The sequence below is a fragment of the Salvelinus namaycush genome, chromosome 34 (genome assembly GCF_016432855.1).
Source record: "Salvelinus namaycush isolate Seneca chromosome 34, SaNama_1.0, whole genome shotgun sequence".
Classification (NCBI taxonomy): domain Eukaryota; kingdom Metazoa; phylum Chordata; class Actinopteri; order Salmoniformes; family Salmonidae; genus Salvelinus; species Salvelinus namaycush.
In genome coordinates this window covers 32712086-32734108 of record NC_052340.1, presented here as the reverse complement: position 1 = coordinate 32734108, position 22023 = coordinate 32712086, and the positions used below count along the sequence as shown (strand labels likewise).

General features: G+C 42.5%; 1 protein-coding gene across 1 annotated transcript in view; it reads left to right on the top strand.

The window, feature by feature from the left end:
• LOC120028486 (roundabout homolog 2-like) overlaps positions 1 to 3462 on the top strand; it is a 375145-nt gene extending 371683 nt beyond the window's left edge. Inside the window, exon 27 of the mRNA XM_038973690.1 lies at positions 136 to 3462. Within this exon, the coding sequence (XP_038829618.1) occupies positions 136 to 137 (2 nt within the window). The 3' untranslated portion in view covers positions 138 to 3462. The remainder of the gene's footprint in view (positions 1 to 135) is intronic.
• The last annotated feature ends 18561 nt before the right edge of the window (positions 3463 to 22023 follow it).

The following is a 22023-nucleotide window of genomic DNA, read 5'->3' as shown; positions in this document are numbered from 1 at the left end:
ACACCATTCTTGTTTACTATCTTCTTGCAAGAAGGCGTTGTGATACTATAGGTAACTATATTGATTTAATGTATAGCATTTTGACAAAGATATTGCTTTGTCCTGACATTGCTGTTCTCTCTGTCTCTCTCACAGAGTGACCTGCCTGCAGTAGGATCTGAACTGAACTGGAGAAAGCCTCGTCGTCCTCATCAGAATGAAGCCTCACCCGACTGGTGCAATGAACTTTGTCCTTCTTTGTGTATTATCAGAGGAGAGGAGCAGGAAGATGACGATGATGACCACCATAACAGAACTGTAAATGTGATGTATAAACACAGACATACATACTGTACATCCCACTATGTTGTTGTCCTCAACAAAATTATTTCTCACCTCCCACCTTTATTGTTTTTCAGTCAGACAATAGCAAGTAAACAAAACAGTTAAAATGTCTATATGAGAAAACTCATTTTCAAAATAACCTTCCTTGGGGAAAAAATGGAATCTTGTTTCCTGTAAATAGATTCTTTACGTTGTTGTTGCATTGCTATGCAAGCCTACTTCAGTTTTAGCATCCTCTTTCCATACTGTTGGCTAAATCTAGTCATTTGTATTATATTTTAATTGATAGGCTGTTGTGCCATAAAATAATTGTTTTATAATCCATCATTTGTTAATAGCTATCATTGATTCATTATTATAATTATTATTATTAATTATTGTTTTTTTGCACTGCGATTTTTGGTGATAAGCACAAAAGCATAGCTCCTGCTGACAGGAAGAACCGGACGAACATTTGAAGAGGAGTTTCTGTAGAGAGATGAGAAATTATATACTAATGTACAGAGAGATATTAAAGAGTGAGGGGTTGCTTACGGACAGCAACTAAATGGATGCCCATTCCCAAGTTAGGACTAATCAGAAAGAAGATAGGGTTTGTTAGTGTCTTTGAGGTAGGGGGCCGGAGAAGAGGCAGAGAGGGGGGGCTTGTTCAATGTGTACAGAGGCTATGAGCAAGATGATGACTTGTCTCCTCTAACTATGAGTTGATTATTGGATTAGCTTCGATCCTACATAATCTGATTCTATTGTAAACCGTATAGTCCTACAAATGGGCTGATATAGACTTGTTAGAGCTGGCAGTTGTGAGGCTGTCCAGGCATTGTATTGTTTTCAGAACATAACACAGCCACAATGGACGTCTAGCTGGGCCCTCATCTTCATTCCAGCGTTTGAACACAATTTATTTGATTCTATCTTCATCTCATCTTCTTTGATTATATTTTCATTGATTTCTAGAGTTTTTGTTTTCATCTGAAGATCATGTGTATAATCCGTCTACCAAAATGGATTTACAGTAGATTACACAAAGTCAACATCTGCAAGTGTGGCAGGTGTGTGTTCAACCAGCTGTACACCAATAGAATCTAGTCACTGAAGCCACAGCACTTAAAATACACTATGAAGAGCCTCAAAGCCATGGTTCAGAAGGTCTAATCTATAATCTAACACTGACAAAGGACTTCCTTTTGATAAACTCTGGGTTGGGTTGAACGCAGTAGAAAGAACTAACATTGATGCTAAAGGATTTCTCTATTGCCAGGAAAGAAGGTTTAGGATAGGTCCTTTTTTTTGTCCAAAAGTCAAAAGTTTATTTTGTCATCCATTTTAAATGATGTTTGCTTAATTTAGAGCCCTTAATGCACTCCACATCCATGGCATCCCATGGAAAACAACACAGTGGCCTGTTTGTATCTGTTTCAGTTGGAGCACTGCAGTCCCTGCCCTGAAGTATGGTACTGTGTTCTGATTAGCATACAATAGAGCACTAACTAGACTTCCTATTGGGACTCAAATTCCCAGAATGCATCAGATAGTGGAGAGGAAGGCAGGTAGAGTACAGTCAGAATGGAGAAGAGCCACCTGCAGTAGCAGATCCCAATGCCTCTGTCTCTACAGCATAGACCACTACTTTCTATCTGCCTAACAGTCACAACACGTTTTCCTTCTGCCGGCCGCATGGAACTATTCAGCCCCAGATGTTCAATTTGTATCTTTTCAAACAATGTTCTTATCATTTTTTTAAAAGCCTGTTTCTTTGTATGCCTTTTATGGACTCAAAAATACTGCTTAATAATGTTTTCAAAATCAACGTTCACAATTTTACTGGTTCAATGACTGTTTATTTTGTGTCTTCTTTAGTACTGCTTAATGTTTATAAAAGGAGAGTTGGAAAGGAAACGGAAGGCTTTGTCAGATATGCTGTTGTACTGTCGCGTTTATGTCACTGTCATATCATATCATCAACCTAGTGGCCAGTGTTCTGGAAATGAGGTGCAAGGAGTATCTCAGGTTATTTTACATTCTGGCGGTGTTCATGTATGTGTGTATATATGTGTATATATTCATATGCATCTCCACTCGGTTATTTCATTCCAGTTTCATTGCTGAAAGATATTCCTCTTTTATGTCCGATGCTGTCCTGTTTAATTTATTTTCGCCAGTGGTTTTAATTCCAAGTTTAAAGTGCTGGTCCATCCACCTTAAGGCAAGATGTCAGTAACAGAACATACCAAATTAATATCGATATTTCTAATGTCTATTGCGTTTTTTGTCTTTTTAATACTCATGGTTTTCCTTTAAATCACTGTGTTGTTGTTTTGTATTTATTAAAATGATAATAAAAAGGTATATTGTGAAATATGCATAAAGATTTGTGGAATATTAAATAAAATGTATTTTTTTTCTTTTTCTGTCGGAGAAGGCTGGGGATGGGCAACTCCAGTCCTCAGGGGCGGGGTGCTGTCACACTTTGTCTCCATCCCTAGAAAACACAGCTGATGAAAATAATTGCATTCAAAACTGAAGGTCATGATTGGTTGATCATTGGAATCAGGTGTGTTAGTGGGGGCTGAGGCAAAAGTGTGACACCAATCAGGCCCCCTGAGGACTGGAGTTGCCCATCCCTGAGCTAGGCCAAAAGGACTTGATGGTCTCTCCAGGTGCAATGCTGAGTCATTAGTTGTCAGAGATACCCGAGACACTCGGTCCTGCATGTTAACTACTCTGCTTCCTCTCATCTCAAAACAAAAGAAACTAAAACCTTTTCCAAACACAAAGAGCGATATTTTCCTCATTTGCTTGATACGACAATAGATACACATGTTCTTTTTTGGGGGGTTGAGAAGTACTTTCCCTCTCTTTTGTTACTTTTCTCAGTATTGTTGGATCTGTGTGTTGCCTTTTTGCAAAAAAAGAGGATTAAAGAAAGGCAAAAATAGGAAGTTGTCTTTCTTTACAGTGCGGGGCAAGGGGATACCCTCTCTCCAATGCAATTTATACATTCTCATATCTTTCCTGTAAACAACCTTCTGTATTCACTTGCATGTCCTTGTCCAAGAACAAGAAAACTTTTACAAGTCCCATCCCCATGTCCTGTAAGATAAGTCAAAGTAATTTTCTTTCCTTGTACCTGGATCACTACCAATAAATAAAATATTAAAACAAATGTGAACCCTTGCCTTTCACTCTGTTGATTGACAAGGTGTTATACACAATATCAGCATCGTTCAAACTCAGCTTTAAAGTTCCTGTACCATTTTTACATTGTTTGTCATCTTGAGTATGGCTTTCTGGACATATTTTGTTCCAAGAGAAAGAGAAAAACTCTGAAGTCTCTATAAAGAATAGTGTCGGTATTGGTGTTTTCCTTCCGTGATGTTTGTGTGTGTGTGTGTGTGTCCTTGTCTGTGTGTGTGTATGTATGTGCTGTATGTGTTTGCGAGAGGTTGCCTGACTCAGCTGTGCTTTCTATGTCAAAGCAATCAACATTCTGTTCATCTTGGAGGGCCAACATCAAACGCCAAATCCATCAAATCATTAAGACAGTCACACTCGCTTTGATTAACACTTAACTTTAAAATAGTTAGATAGAACTGTGGCTCAGATACTGCCTTTTATCTTTTTACTTTTTGAACACCGAGATGTGACCAAATAGAGTCAACAAAGGTGGCAGAACGAGGCATTGATAACCGCTTGGAGGGAAAACTCGTACAAACTGTCTCCTTAACAAGTCCATTATTGCAACTTAGTTAGCTGTTACTGTATTAAGCTAATGTCTCATGTGAATGTTAGGTTACACCATCATTTGGTATGTTCTGTATATGTGTTCTTACAGGCTACTTTGTGTGATGTTCTCTTTAGTATAGACGGACCTCCGTCTAATTTGTAATGTGAAAGCCAGCTAGTCTGATGGCATTAAGGAACGATGACTCATGTAATTAAAAACCAATAAAAGGCTGTTATAGTTCGTTAAATAATTTCATTATCCCATTCCCTCTCTCCGCTCCACCTAAATGACAGCAATTATTCATGTTAATATTTTTCAGCTTTCTCTACATTTCTCTCCCTCTCTCTCACTCTTGTTTTCTCCCCCCCCCCCCCTCACTCGTTCTCCTTTCTGACTCTCTTCCTCTCTGTTCTGAATTCTCTATGTCTGGAACTTTAAAACAGGCAAGTATAAGGGTACCTCAACCCTATAAGGGGTCTTTCCAGCCAACAGATTGAGGAATAGGCAATCCAAATAGCTCCCCACTCTCCTCTAAAAAAACACACCTACAAGTATGTGTTCGTAAGAGAAAGTAAGTTACGAATAAGTTACATTTGCCATTCCCTAAAACTCCCCAAATCACTACTCACCCTCTCAATTCTCTCTTTTTCCCTCTCAATTCAATTCAAAGGGCTTTATTGGCATGGGAAACATATGTGTACATTGCCAAAGCAAGTGAAATAAACAAACAAAAGGGAAAAAACAAGAGAAACATTAGTAAACATTACACTCACAAAAGTTTTCAAATAATATAGACATTTCAAATGTTATATTATTCTCTCTGTCTCTTCTGCTCTCTCTGATTCTCTCTCAATTCAATTCAATTTAAGGGCTTTATTGGCATGGGAAATTGCATGTTAACATTGCCAAAGCAAGTGAAGTAGAAATTATACAATAGTGAAATAAACAACAAAAATTAACAGTAAACATTACACTCACAGAAGTTCCAAAAGAATAAAGACATTTCAAATGTCATATTATATCTATATACAGCGTTGTAACAATGTGCAAATAGTTAAAGTACAAAGGGGAAAATAAATATTTACAATGGTGTTTGTTCTTCACTGGTGGCCCTTTTCTTGTGGCAACAGGTCACAAATCTTGCTGCAGTGATGTCACACTGTGGTATTTAACCAGTAGATATGGGAGTTGATCAAAATTGGGTTTGTTTTTGAATTCTTTGTGGATCTGTGTAATCTGTGGGAAATATGTGTCTCTAATATGGTCATACATTTGGCAGGAGGTTAGAATTTGCAACTCAGTTTCCACCTCATTTCGTGGGCAGTGTGCACATAGCCTGACTTCTCTTGAGAGCCATGTCTGCCTATGGCGGCCTTTCTCAATAGCAAGGCTATGCTCACTGAGTCTATACATAGTCAAAGCTTTCCTTAAGTTTGGGTCAGTCACAGTGGTCAGGTATTCTGCCACTGTGTACTCTCTGTTTAAGGCCAAATAGCATTCTAGTTTGCTCAGTTTTCTTGTAAATTCTTTCCAATGTGTCAAGTAATTATCTTTTTTTCTCATGATTTGGTTGGGTCTAATTGTGTTGCTTTCCTGGGACTCTGTGGGGTCTGTTTGTGTTTGTGAACAGAGACCCAGGACCAGCTTGCTTAGGGGTCTGCTTCTCCAGGTTCATCTCTCTGTAGGTGATGGCTTTGTAATGGAAGGGTTGGGAATCGCTTACTTTTAGGTGTTTGTAGAATTTAATCGCTCTTTTCTGGATTTTGATAATTAGTGGGTATTGACCTAAGTCTGCTCTGCATGCATTTGTGTTTTACGCTGTACACTGAGGATATTTTTGCCGAATTCTGCATGCAGAGTCTCAATTTGGTGTTTGTCCCATTTTGTGAGTTGTTGATTGGTGAGTGGACCCCAGACCTCACAACCATAAAAGGCAAATGGGTTCTATAATTGATTCAAGTATTTTTAGCAAGTATTTTTTTGGTATGTCGAATTTTATGTTCCTTTTGATTTAGATTTTTTATTTTACCTTTATTTATACAGGTTTTTTCTCATTGAGATAGCATCTCTTTTCCAAGAGAGACCTGGTCCAATAGCAGCAGAGGGAACAACGTTTCAGACAAAACAACTTACATACACTAACACAACATTAAACAAAACTATAAACAAAAAAATTGTACATTAAAAACACAAACGTCTTGACTAAAAACAATTACACTCTTCTATGATATATACATCGATCAAGTATTTAAACACCACCAACGTAACTAGATCATCACATTTTAAAATGTTCAGGAGAGAATTCCAGGACCACGGTGCTAAGTAACTAAAACTATTTCTAATATGTCCTGTTCAAACTTTTGGTACTGTTAGAAGCAAATCAGAATGGGACCGTAATTTATATTTTTTTACTGACCTGACTAAAAAAGAACAGAGATAAAATGGCATTTTTACCCAATATGGCATAGAAGGCCCTTATTGCCTTGTCTCTCAGCTTGTTCACAGCTTTGTGGAAGTTACCTGTGGCGCTGATGTTTAGGCCGAGGTATGTATAGTTCTTTGTGTGCTCTAGGGCAACGGTGTCTAGATGGAATTTGTATTTGCGGGCCTAGCAACTGGACCTTTTTTGGAACACCATTATTTTTGTCTTACAGAGATTTACTGTCAGGGCCCAGGTCTGACAGAATCTGTGCAGAAGATCTAGGTGCTGCTGTAGGCCCTCCTTGGTTGGGGACAGAAGCATCAGATCATCAGTAGACATTTTACTTCAGATTCTAGTAGGGGGAGGCCAGGTGCTGCAGACTGTTCTAGTGCCATCACCAATTCGTTGGTACAGTTTAAGTCAGAAGTTTACATACACTTAGGTTGGAGTCATTAAAACTTGTTTTTCAACCACTTCACAAATTTCTTGTTAACAAACTATAGTTTTGGCAAGTCAGTTAGGACATCTACTTTGTGCATGACACAAGTAATTTCTCCAACAATTGTTTACAGACAGATTATTTCACTTATAATTCACTGTATCACAAATCCAGTGGGTCAGAAGTTTACATACACCAAGTTGACTGTGCCTTTAAACAGCTTGGAATATTCACAAAATGATGTCATGGCTTAAGAAGCTTCTGATAGGCTAATTGAAATAATTTGAGTCAATTGGAGGTGTACCTGTGGATGTATTTCAAAGCGTACCTTCAAACTCAGTGCCTCTTTGCTTGAGATAATGAGAAAATCAAAAGAAATCAGCCAAGACATGAAAAAAATTGTAGACCTCCACAGGTCTCGTTCATCCTTGGGAGCAATTTCCAAATGCCTGAAGGTACCACGTTCATCTGTACAAACAATAGTACACAAGTATAAACACCATGGGACCATGCAGCCATCATACCACTCAGGAAGGAGACTCGTTCTGTCTCCTAGAGATGAACGTACTTTGGTGCCAAGAGTGCAAATAAATCCCAGAACAACAGCAAAGGACCGTGTGAAGATGCTGGAGGAACCAGGTATAAAAGTATCTATATCCACAGTAAAACGAGTCCTATATCGATATAACCTGAAAGGCCGCGCAGCAAGGAAGAAGCCACTGCTCCAAAACCGTCATGAAAAAGCCAGACTACGGTTTGCAACTGCACATGGGGACAAAGATCATACTTTTTGGAGAAATGTCCTCTGGTCTGTTGAAACAAAATAGAACTGTTTGGCCATAATGACCATCGTTATGTTTGGAGGAAAAAGGGGGAGGCTTGCAATCCAAAGAACACCATTCCAATCGTGAAGCACAGGGGTTGGCAGCATCATGTTGTGTGTGTGCTTTGCCTCAGGAGGGACTGGTGCACTTCACAAAATAGATGGCATCATGAGGTAGGAAAAATTCTGTGGATATACTGAAGCAACAACTCAAGACATCAGTCAGGAAGTTAAAGCTTGGTCGCAAACGGGTCTTCCAAATGGACAATGACCCCAAGCATACTTCCAAAGTTGTGGCAAAATGGCTTAAGGACAACCAAGTCAAGTTATTGGAGTGGCCATCACAAAGTGCTGACATCAATCCTATAAAAAATGTGTGGGCAGAACTGAAAAAGTGTGTGCGAGCAAGGAGGCATACAAACCTGACTCAGTTACACCAGCTCTGTCGGGAGGAATGGGCCAAAATTCACCCAACTTATTGTGGGAAGCTTGTGGAAGGCTGTCCGAAAAGTTTGACCCAAGTTAAACAATTTAAAAGGCAATGCTACCAAATACTAATTGAGTGTATGTAAACTTCTGACCCACTGGGAATGTGATGAAAGAAATAGAGGCTGATATAAATCATTCACTCTACTATAATTCTGCCATTTTACATTCTTAAAATAAAGTGGTGATCCTAACTGACCTAAGACAGGGATTTTTACTAGGATTAAATGTCAGGAATTGTGAAAAACTGAGTTTAAATGTATTTGGCTAAGGTGTATGTAAACTTCCGACTTCAACTGTATATATGTTAAAGAGGGTGGGGCTCAAGCTGCATCCCTGTTTCACCGCTCTCTCTCTCTCGCTCTCTCTCTCTCTCTCTCTCTCTCTCTCTCTCTCTCTCTCTCTCTCTCTCGCTCTCTCTCTCTCTCTCTCTCTCTCTCTCTCTCTCTCTCTCTCTCTCTCTCTCTCTCTCTCTCTCTCTCTCTCTCTCTCTCTCTCGCTCTCTCTCTCTCTCTCTCTCTCTCTCTCTCTCTCTCTCTCTCTCTCTCTCTCTCTCTCTCTCTCTCTCTCTCTCTCTCTCTCTCTCTCTCGCTCTCTCTCTCTCTCTCTCTCTCTCTCTCTCTCTCGCTCTCTCTCTCTCTCTCTGAACAGCCTCAGCCCCAAACAGCCTCAGCTCCAAAGAGCGCCAGCCTCAGCCCCAAACAGCCTCAGCTCCAAAGAGCTCCAGCCTCAGTCCCCAAACAGCCCGGGTGCAGGGTGAGTAATGACTGCCCCATTCTTTGCCAACTAAGCATCTTTTTCCTCTTTCCCCATGTTTTTCCTGGATGTTTTTCTGTTTCCTTTTCCCCTCATTTTTCACCTGTCACTTGAGTGCTCTGTTTTTCTTCTGTGTCTTGCCACTCCACACCCTAAAAAGCCTCTACAGCTCCATGTGTCTGTAGTAATTGCCACATGTGAGACGCGGGTGACTAGAGGCAAGTGGGGAGAGACACACAGCAACTATCAGAGCAGAGGGAAATAAGCTGTGCTCAGCAGATACCCGTCAACACTGCAGTGAGATATGAGCATCGATGATTGTGTGTGTGTGTGTGTGTGTGTGTGTGTGTGTGTGTGTGTGTGTGTGTGTGTGTGTGTGTGTGTGTGTGTGTGTGTGTGTGTGTGTGTGTGTGTGTGTGTGTGTGTGTGTGTGTGTGTGTGTGTAGGAGGAAGGGAGCTGCTGGGGTGCGTTAATTGAAGGAAGCATCCTTTGCTGGTGCTGCTGGGTTTTTCCTCTTGCCTTTGTCTCTGGACTGGTGCCATTAGTGGAGAGGGCAGCAGTACCAATGATACACCATTCATCACACATGTCAAACAGCACAGGCCAGCTGTCGGGGACGAGCAGGGAACATTAGCATTTCGGGACCGTTTCTCTCTATTTCTCTCTCCCTCTCCTCTTTCTCTTTTGCTCTCTCTTTCTCTCTCTCTCTATATCTCTCATCTCTCTCCTTCTCTCTCCTGCTCCATGTCTCCCTCACTATTTTTCCTCTCTCTCTCCATCTCTATATCTCATGCAATGTTTGTGTTAGAATATCATTTTAGTGACCATGGCATAGAACATACAGTCAGCTCCAAACATATATGGGACAGTAACACATTTTTTGTTTTTTTTGTCTCAAAAGTACAGCGCTTTGGAGACATGCTAACCTCTCACCATTACAGTAACAGGGGAGGTTAGCATTTTATATCATACCCCCAAGACATGCTAACCTCTCACCATTACAGTAACAGGGGAGGTTAGCATTTTATATCATACCCCCAAGACATGCTAACCTCTCACCATTACAATAACAGGGGAGGTTAGCATTTTATATCATACCCCCAAGACATGCTAACCTCTCACCATTACAATAACAGGGGAGGTTAGCATTTTATATCATACCCCCAAGACATGCTAACCTCTCACCATTACAATAACAAGGGAGGTTAGCATTTTATATCATACCCCCAAGACATGCTAACCTCTCACCATTACAATAACAAGGGAGGTTAGCATTTTATATCATACCCCCAAGACATGCTAACCTCTCACCATTACAATAACAGGGGAGGTTAGCATTTTATATCATACCCCCAAGACATGCTAACCTCTCACCATTACAATAACAGTGGAGGTTAGCATTTTGGGGGGTATGATATTTATGCTGTAACTTTCTCATTCATCATTATTCCTGATTTATTCATGGTAGCATTCACAATAATGTAAAAGTGTTTAGAAAAATATTATATTCTTATTTACAGTAAAAGTGACTCCAAAATATGTACCATTCATTTCTATTGGACACAAAATGATCTGAAACACAAACAAAACAAACAGCAAATGCATCCAACAAGTTTGTAGAGTCACAAACTTGATGTAATCATTGAGTACTAGGAATATGGGACCAAATACTGAACCTTTGTCTACTTTAATACACCTATAAGTGAATTTGTCCTAATACTTTTGGTCCCCTAAAATGGGGGGACTATGTACAAAAAGTGCAGTACTTTCTAAACGGTTCACCCGATATGGATAAAAATACTCTCAAATTAAAGCTGACAGTCTGCACTTTAACCTTGTAGTCATTGTTTGATTTTAAATCCATAGTGCTGGAGTACTGAGCCAAAACCACAACAGAAATCTGTCAATGTCCCAATACTTTTGGACATGACTGTAAATGTTCCACCGCTTCCTTTTCCATGAATTGCTCTTCCAGTGAAACAGTATATGGTTTTGCGTGATCACCCATTATAACATAGCATCGTGTTGAGTGTGGTGTCTTGGGAGGATCAATAGATCTTAATGACAGGCTGCACGGATGATGATGGCTAGGGCAGTAAGCAGTGTTACCAGGGCTTAATGGCCAGGCAGGCCCTTACTATATGCCACAGCAGACTTCCTACACTGGTCTCTCTCTCCACATTGAAACAGTGTGCAGGTCTTTAGAGACATTTTGGGCCAGTCTAAAGGCCATGTGTTATAATTATACAAACCCTTTATGTAACTGATATCAATAATGTATCAGATTCACTAGCTCTGTTCTGTTAATATATGATGAAAGATGACATTTGCACTTTTGAGCCCATGACATTTGCACTTTTGAGCCCAATCAGTTCACAAGATAAATCAATTATCGCCAGTGTCCTACTTTATTATTTTTACACACACACACACACACACACACACACACACACACACACACACACACACACACACACACACACACACACACACACACACACACACACACACACACACACACACACACACACACACACATCACATTTACATTTCAGTCATTTAGCAGACGCTTTTATCCAGAGCGACTTACAGTAGTGAGTACATACCTTGTTGTACACACACACACACACACACACACACACACACACACACACACACACACACACACACACACACACACACACACACACACACACACACACACACACACACACACACACACATATGCATGTACGCCATAACGCTCTAAACACTAGACGTACTCACCACACCCTCCATTCATTCTGTAGAGGGAGGTTCAGCTCAGAGACAGTAGACAGCGGCAGTTGCCCAGGTTACCACAGAAGTCTGTCAGCTTTGCGTGCCAGCTGAGATGCAGTCAGTCCCATTCTCATCCCCAACAGCCCAGTCTACCACAACCCCCAGCACCACCACAGTATGTCAACCCACACACTCCCACACTGATCTCACTCTATACAGCTCTCATCCTTTACCTCTACAACGGACTCTTCTATGGCTGCATAGCTCACCCCCCCTCCCAACATTTCGCTACACTGATCTACTGTGAACTCACTTTTCTAGTGTAATAGATAGACAGATACTGTAGATACGTACACTGAGTGCACAACACATTAGGAACAAGTGCTCTTTCCATGACAAAGACCGACCAGGTGAATCCAGGTGAATCCAGGTGAATCCAGGTGAATCCAGGTGAATCCAGGTGAATCCAGGTGAAAGCTACAGTATGTTTTTTTTATTGATGTAACCTTTAAAATCCACTTCAATCAGTGTAGATGAAGGGGAGGAGACAGGTTAAAGAAGGATTTGAGACATGGATTGTGTTTGTGTGCCATTCAGGCGGTCAATGGGCAAGACAAAATATTTAAATGCCTTTGAACGGGGTATGGTAGTAGGTTCCAGGCGCACCGGTTTGAGTGTGTCATGAACTGCAACACTGTTGGGTTTTTTACGCTCAACAGTTTCCCATGGGTATCAAGAATGGTCCACCACCCAAAGGACATCCAGACAACTTGACACAACTGTGGGAAGCATTGGAGTTAACATGGGCCAGCATCCATGTGGAATGCTTTCGACACCTTGTAGTCCATGACCCGATGAAATGAGGATGTTCTGAGGGCAAAGGGGGATGAAACTCTATATTAGGAAGGTGTTCCTAATGTTATATACACTCAGTGTATATATACACTATAGATATATAGATACTGTAGATAGCGTATATAGTAGATACTGTAGATAGAGTATATAGTAGATACTGTAGATAGAGTATATAGTAGGTACTGTAGATAGAGTATATAGTAGATACTGTAGATAGAGTATATAGTAGATACTGTTGATAGAGTATATAGTAGATACTGTAGATAGAGTATATAGTAGATACTGTAGATAGAGTTTATAGTAGATACTGTAGATAGAGTATATAGAGATACTATAGATAGAGAATATAGTAGATACTGTGATAGAGTATATAGTAGATAGTGTAGATACAGTATATAAACTCAGCAAAAAAATGTACATCCTCTCACTGTCAACTGCGTTTATTTTCAGAAAACTTAACATGTGTAAATATATGTATGAACATAACAAGATTCAACAACTGAGAAATAAACTGAACACGTTCCACCGACATGTGACTAACAGAAATTGAATAATGTGTCCCTGAACAAAGGGGGGGGGGTCAAAATAAGTAACATAAGTAACAGTCAGTATCTGGTGTGGCCAGCAGCTGCATTAAGTACTGCAGTGCATCTCCTCCTCATGGACTGCACCAGATTTGCCATTTCTTGCTGTGAGATGTTACCCCACTCTTCCACCAGGGCACCTGCAAGTTCCCGGTCATTTCTGGGGGGAATGGCCCTAGCCCTCACCCTCAGATCCAACAGGTCCCAGAAGTGCTCAATGGGATTGAGATCGGGGCTCTTCGCTGGCCATGGCAGAACACTGACATTCATGTCTTGCAGGAAATCACGCACAGAACGAGCAGTATGGCTGGTGGCATTGTCATGCTGGAGGGTCATGTCAGGATGAGCCTGCAGGAAGGGTACCACATGAGGGAGGAGGATGTCTTCCCTGTAACGCACTGCGTTGAGATTGCCTGCAATGACAACAAGCTTAGTCCGATGATGCTGTGACACACCGCCCCAGACCAAGACGGACCCTGCACCTCCAAATCGATCCCGCTCAAGAGTACAGGCCTCGGTGTAACGCTCATTCCTTTGACGATAAACGTGAATCCGACCATCACCCCTGGTGAGACAAAACCGTGACTCGTCAGTGAAGAGTACTTTTTGCCAGTCCTGGACGGTGGGTCCAGTCCGACGGTGGGTTTGTGCCCATAGGCGACGTTGTTGCCGGTGATATCTGGTGAGGACCTGCCTTACAACAGGCCTACAAGCCCTCCGTCCAGCCTCTCTCAGCCTATTGCGGACAGTCTGAGCACTGATGGAGGGATTGTGCGTTCCTGTTGTAACTCGGGCAGTTGTTGTTGCCATCCTGTACCTGTCCTGCAGGTGTGATGTTCGGATGTACCGATCCTGTGCAGGTGTTGTTACACATGGTCTGTCACTGTGAGGAAGATCAGCTGTCCGTCCTGTCTCCAAGTAGCGCTGTCTTAGGTGTCTCACAGTAGGGACATTGTAATGTATTGCCCTGGCCACATCTGCAGTCCTCATGCCTCCTTGCAGCATGCCTAACTCACGTGAACACAGATGAGCAGGGATCCTGGGCATCTTTATTTTGGTGTTTTTCAGAGTCAGTAGAAAGGCCTCTTTAGTGTCCTAAGTGTTCATAATTGTGACCTTAATTGCCTACCGTCTTTAAGCTGTTAGTGTCTTACCGACCGTTCCACAGGTGCATGTTCATCAATTGTTTATGGTTCATTGAACAAGCATGGGAAACAATGTTTAAACCCTTTACAATGAAGATCTGTGAAGTTATTCGGATTTTTACGAATTATCTTTGAAAGACAGGGTCCTGAAAAAGGGACGTTTCTTTTTTTGCTGAGTTTAAATACTGTCGACGGAGTATATAGATACTGTAGATAGAGTATATAGCCTCTGTAGATAGAATATAAATATACTGTCGATAGAGTATATAGATACTGTTGATAGAGTATATAGCCACTGTAGATAGAGTATAAAGATACTGTAGATAGAGTAATATAGATCAAGCTCCAAGTTTTAATGTCACATGCACAAGGACAGTGAAATGCCTTTCTTGCAAACTCAAAACCCAACAAAGCAATAATCAATAACAAAATAATACTAAGAAGAAAAAAGAAGAAATATGAAGGACACAATAAATAAGTAACATATTATATACAGGGTCAGTTCCAATACCATATTTACAATGTACAGGGATACTGGAGTGATGGCGGTAGGTATGTATAGGGGTAAGGTGACAGGGATACTGGAGTGATGGAGGTAGGTATGTATAGGGGGAAGGAGACAGGGATACTGGAGTGATGGAGGTAGATATGTATAGGGGTAAGGTGACAGGGATACTGGAGTGATGGAGGTAGGTATGTATAGGGGTAAGGTGACAGGGATACTGGAGTGATGGAGGTAGATATGTATAGGGGTAAGGTGACAGGGATACTGGAGTCATGGAGGTAGATATGTATAGGGGGAAGGAGACAGGGATACTGGAGTCATGGAGGTAGATATGTATAGGGGTAAGGTGACAGGGATACTGGAGTGATGGAGGTAGGTATGTATAGGGGGGAGGAGACAGGGATAGTGGAGTGATGGAGGTAGATATGTATAGGGGTAAGGTGACAGGGATACTGGAGTGATGGAAGTAGATATGTATAGGGGTAAGGGGACAGGGATACTGGAGTGATGGAGGTAGATATGTATAGGGGGAAGGAGACAGGGATACTGGAGTGATGGAGGTGGATATGTATAGGGGGAAGGAGACAGGGATACTGGAGTCATGGAGGTAGATATGTATAGGGGTAAGGTGACAGGGATACTGGAGTGATGGAGGTAGATATGTATAGGGGTAAGGTGACAGGGATACTGGAGTGATGGAGGTAGATATGTATAGGGGTAAGGGGACAGGGATACTGGAGTGATGGAGGTAGATATGTATAGGGGTAAGGAGACTAGGCATCAGGATATAAGATAAACAGAGTAGCAGCAGCTTGTGTGTGTGTGTGTGTGTGTGTGTGTGTGTGTGTGTGTGTGTGTGTGTGTGTGTGTGTGTGTGTGTGTGTGTGTGTGTGTGTGTGTGTGTGTGTGTGTGTGTGTGTGTGTGTGTGTGTGTGTGTGTGTGTGTGTGTGTGTGTGTGTAGAGTCAGTATAAATGTATGTACATATTATGTGTGAGTGAGTGTTTGTGTGTGTTGGAGTATCAGTGTGTCTGTGTGTGTAGAGCCCTGTGAGTGGACATAGAGACAAAAATAAAAAGGCCAATGAGCATAAAAGGTCAACTCAGATAGTCCGTGTAGCTATTTTGTTAGCTATTTATCAGTCGTATTGCTTGGGGATAGAAGCTGTTAAAGAGCCTGTTGGTGCCAGACTTGATGCACCGCTAATGCTTGCTGTGCAGAAGCAGAGAGAATAGTCTATGGCTTTGGTGGTTGGAGTCTTTAACGATTTTCCGGGCCTTCTTACTACACCTCCTGATATAGATGTTCTGGATGGCAGGGAGCTCAGCCCCAGTGATGTACTGGGCTGTCTGCACCACCCTCTGTAGCGCCATGTGATCGAGGGCGGTGCTGTTGCCATACCCGACAGTGATGTAATGGGCTGTCCACATCACCCTCTGTAGTGCCATGTGATTGAGGGCGGTGTTGTTGCCATACCAGACAGTGATCCAGCCAGTAAAAATGCTCTCACTGGTACAACTATAGAACTTTGAGGATCTGAGAGCCCATGCCAAAGTTTTTCAAACTCCTGAGGGGGAAGAGGCGCGTCGCGTGTGTTTGGACCGGCCTGTTGGCTGACTCATAGTCGCTGGTGATCAGGCCTACCACCGTCGTGTGTGGCCACGCAGTCATGGGTGAACAGGAAGTACCCGACTAAGCACACACCCCTGTGGGATCCCTGTGTTGAGGGTCAGTGTGGCTAAGGTGATGTTGCCTACCCATACCACCTGGGGTGGGCCCATCAGGAAGTCTAGGATCCAGTTGCAGAGGGAGGTGTTTAGAACCAGGAGGCACAATGGTGTTGAACGCAGAGCTGTAGTCAATGAACAGCAATCTCACATACGTATATATTCTTATTTTCTAGGTGGGTGAGGGCAAAGTGGAGAGTAGTTGAGATTGCGTCACACCTCCAGGCTGTGTAAGGGCTATTTGAGAGTGATGAAGTGCTGCATCAGATGACCTGGCCTCCACAATCACCCGACCTCAACCCAATTGAGATGGTTTGGGTTGAGTTGGACCTCAGAGTGAAGGAAAAGCAGCCACCAAGTGCTCAGCATAAAATGTAGGAACTCCTTCAAGACTGTTGGAAAAACATTCCTCATGAAGCTGGTTGAGAGAATGCCAAGAGTGTGCAAAGCTGACATTAAGGCAAAGGATGGCTATGTGTTATTTCATAGTTTTGATGTCTTCACTAAAGTTCTACAATGTAGAAAATAGGCTGGCCCTCGCTACATATTCGTTGCCAGACCCACTAGCTCCAGGTCATCTATAAGTATTTGCTTGGTAAATCTCTGCCTTATCTCAGCTCACTGGTCAAGATAACCACACCCACTCGTGGCACGCGTTCCAGCAAGTATATCTATCTCACTGATCATCCCCAAAGCCAACACCTCCTTTGGCCGCCTTCATTTCCAGCTTTCTGACTGGAACGATTTGCGAAAATCGCTGAAGCTGGAGACTTATATTTCCCTCACTAACTTTAAATATCATCTATCCGAGCAGCTAACCGATCGCTGCAGCTGTACATAGCCCATCTATAAATAGCACATCCAATCTACCTACCTCATCCCCATATTGTTTTTATTTACTTTCTGCTCTTTTGTACACCAGTATTTCGACTTGCACATCATCATCTGCACATCTATCACTCCAGTGTTCATTTGCTCAAATTGTAATTACTTGCTACTATGGCCTATTTATTGCCTTACCTCCTCACGCCATTTGCACTGTTGTGTCTTTGCTATGCCAGATTAAGTGCTATTCTATGAAATAATTTCTCTGTAATTAATATTACCTGATTGAACTAATCATGTAAATGTAATTAACTAGAAAGTCGGGGCACCACGAAAGAATGTTTATAGAGCTGTTATCTTCTGAATAAACTCTTAAAGACCTGGAACCCTTTTACATCAATAGCGGTCACTTCTTAATCGTCACCTTATTCAGTCTCATCTGAAGTCGTTGAATTCTTGGTTATCTTCACAAACCCTGGCTAACAAGTTGAATCAGCAATACAACATTTGTTTTAATTATTTATTTACTAAATACCTAAACAATCACACAGAATTACACATACACAGGATGGGTCATACATTGATTACGAATTATGTCATAAAAGAAAGCGTCCCTAGCGGACGGAACAGATATGACGGCTGGTTACACAAAGAAAGGGGGTTGGGTTTTGAAGGAAAGCGCGGGAAGACTGAAAAACAAAGGAATTTAGTCTCTGATCGGACCTTGTAAAGCTATGCTATCGTAAATACAGAATCTTATGCATTCTAAATAACCGCCCATTTGGAAAAGGAAAATGCAAGAAATATTTACAATGAGAGATGCTTCAATAGGTTGGTCTTAGATGGAAGGCCGTGTTGCCTTGTCCTTTGAAGAATATGTCTTGTGGTAGAACGGATACGTTGTCGTACCGTCGTGTGTTTGGTAGAAGAGATACTTTGTCCGTCCTTTTCTAGCCCACGTTTACAGCTGCTGCCGCACACTCAACGGCTAGGAGGTATCACTTCTTTAGTGAATACGAGTTCAAAGTTCATACTTAGTTGCCATACTTTAAGTTCACGCTGAAGTTGGCTTAGTTCTGTAGTTTGATATTAGCCCTTTTAACGTATGGACCGTCGTCCTCACGTCCTCGGGAACACGAGGGCTTATAAAGGGCTTATATAGTGGTGAGAGAAGGGCATGATTCATAGTTCACAACCAATGTCTGTTCACATGGGCGGGGCCACTGAGCCTAGTTCACTTATGAAAACCAATTCTCTCATTTAGAAGCTAAAATTACATTTCATCTGTTCACAAATAGTTTCATATTTAAACATTTAAATTGCACAACAATTCCATGTGAATCTGATAACTAGAATGTGTCGATTTTCTTGATATTACCTGACTCTATGTTAACAAAGGGCTTTCCAAGATTCACTCTGTAGAGTAGAGAGAGAGGAAAGGGGGAAAGTTATTTAAGGGGGTCATAAGACTCACCAACAGGCCAACGTCATGACAGCACACACTGTATATAGACTTTCTTTTTTATATTGTGTTATTGACTGTACGCTTGTTTAATCCATGTGTAACTCTGTGTTGTTGTTTGTGTCACACCGTTTGCTTTGTCTTTGCCAGGTCACCGTTGGGGCGGCAGGTAGCCTAGTGGTTATAGTGTTGGGCTAGTAACCAAAAGGTTGCAAGATCAAATCCCCGAGCTGACAAGGTAAACATCTGTCGTTCTGCCCCTGAACAAGACAGTTAACCCACTGTTCCTAGGCCGTCATTGAAAATAAGAATTTGTTCTTAACTGACTTGCCAAGTTAAATAAAGGTAAAATTAAAACAAATAAGTATATGCGAACTTGTTCTCAACTAGCCTACCTGGTAAAAGTAAAAATAAAGAAAAACGCTGGAATGAGTAGGTGTGTCCTAACTTTTGACTAGTACCAAACTTTTGACTAGTACTGTATATATATATATATCAAAAGTTAGGACACACCTACTAAGCTTGGACACTCATAGCAAATTTTTGCAAATTTCTTTGCAGAAAATACCTTATTTATATAAGAATTCAGACAATTTGCTATGAGACTCGAAATTGAGCTCAGGTGCATCCTGTTTCCATTGATGATCCTTGAGATCTTTCTACAGCTTGATTGGAGTCCACCTGTGGTAAATTCAATTGATTGGACATGATTTGGAAAGGCCAACACCTGTCTATATAAGATTCCACTGTTGACAGTGCACGTCAGAGCAAAAACCAAGCCATGAGGTTGAAGAACTCTGTAGAGCTCTGAGACAGGATTGTGTCGAGGGACAGAGCTAGGTAAGGGTACCAAAACATTTCTGCAGCATTGGATATCGCCAAGAACACAGTGGCCTTCATAATTTTTAAATTGAAGAAGTTTGGAACCACCAAGACTTCCTAGAGCTGGCTGCCCAGCTAAACTGAGCAATCAGGGGGAGAAGGGCCTTAATTAGAGAGGTGTCCAAGAACCCAACGGTCACTCTGATTAAGCTTCAGAGTTCCTGTGTGGAGATGGGAGAACCTTCCAGAAGGGCAACTATCTCTACAGTGCGCCACCAATCAGCCGTTTATGGTAGAGTGGCCAGACGGAAGCCAGTCCTCAGAGAAAGGCGCATAACAGCCTGCTTGGAGTTTGCCAAAAGGCACCTAAAGGACTCTCAGACCAGCAGGGACTGGGTGACTAGTCAGGATCGAGGGAAAGATGAACGGAGCAAAGTACAGAGATCCTTCATGAAAACCTGCTCCAGAGCGCTCAAGACCTCAGACTGGGGTGAAGGTTCACCTTCCAACAGGACAATGACCCTAAGCACACAGCCAACACAATCGAGGAGTGGCTTTGGGTCAAATCTCTGAATGTCCTTGAGTGGCCCAGCCAGAACCCGGATTTGAACCCGATCGAACATCTCTGGAGAGACCTGAAAATAGCTGTGCAGCGATGTTCCCATCCAACCTGACAGAGCTTGAGAGGATCTGCAGAGAAGAGTGGGAGAAACTCCCCAAATACAGGTGTGCCAAGCTTGTAGTGTCATAACCAAGAAGACTCGAGGCTGTAATCACTGTCAAAGGTCCATCAACAAATTACTGAGTAAAGGGTCTGAATACTTATGTAATTGTAATGTTTCTGTTTTAAATTTTTTATAAATTTGCAAACATTTCTAAAAACCTGTTTTTGCTTTGTCAGTATGGGGTATTGTGTGAGGAAAAAATTAGGGGGAAAAATCAATTCTTTTTTGAATAAGGCTGTAACGTAAGTATGTGGAAAAAGTGAAGGGCTCTGAATACTTTCCGAATGCACTATACATACTGTAGATATATAGAGAGAATATAAATACTGTAGACATATAGAGTATACACGTAAATACTGTAGATATACTCACAGCCCAAAGCCCAGCTCTGATTGTATTTTCCCTTTCTCGCCTGCGCATTTTTCACTGCTGAGCGCTATTGTCTCTCTGTAACCTTCACCTGAGATTGGCTCTTCATAATTTCCTCCATTCTTCATCCCAATATCTCCTTTTCACATTCACCAATCGACACTCCCTCTCACCAATCCTCTCTCCCCTTCACCAATCCTCTCTCCCCTTCACCAATCCTCTCTCCCCTTCACCATCACCTCTCAACCCCTCACCGTCACCTCTCAACCCCCACCATCACCTCTCTCCCCCTCACCAATCCTCCCTTCCCCTCACCAATCCTCCCTCCCCCACCAATACTTCTCTCTCCCCCTCACCATTCCTCTCTTCCCCTCACCAATCCTCTCTCCTCCTCACCATCACTTCTCTTCCCACTCACCAGTCCTCTCTCCGTCTCACAGATCCTCCCTCCCTCACCAATCCTCTCTCCACATTACCAGTCCTCTCTCCCTCTCACCAATCCTCTCTTCCCCTTACCAATCCTCTCTCCCCATTACCAGTCCTCTCTTCCCCTCACCAATTCTCTCTTCCCCTCACCAATCCTCTCTCCCCATTACCAGTCCTCTCTCCCCTCACCAATCCTCTCTCCCCATTTCCAGTCCTCTCTCCCTTTCATAAATCCTCACTCACCGTCACCTCACTCCTCCTCACCTACACCTCACTCCTCCTCACCTACACCTCACTCCTCCTCACCTACACCTCACTCCTCCTCACCTACACCTCACTCCTCCTCACCTACACCTCACTCCTCCTCACATTCACCTCACTCCTCCTCACCTACACCTCACTCCTCCTCACCTACACCTCACTCCTCCTCACCATCAACTCACTCCTCCTCACCTACACCTCACTCCTCCTCACCGTCAACTCACTCCTCCTCACCGTCAACTCACTCCTCCTCACCTACATCTCACTCCTCCTCACCTACACCTCACTCCTCCTCACCTACACCTCACTCCTCCTCATCTACACCTCACTCCTCCTCACATACACCTCACTCCTCCTCACCTACACCACACACCTCACTCCTCCTCACCATCACCTCACTCCTCCTCACCATCACCTCACTCCTCCTCACCTACACCTCACTCCTCCTCACCTACACCTCACTCCTCCTCACCGTCACCTCACTCCTCCTCACCGTCAACTCACTCCTCCTCACCTACACCTCACTCCTCCTCACCATCACCTCACTCCTCCTCACCATCACCTCACTCCTCCTCACCTA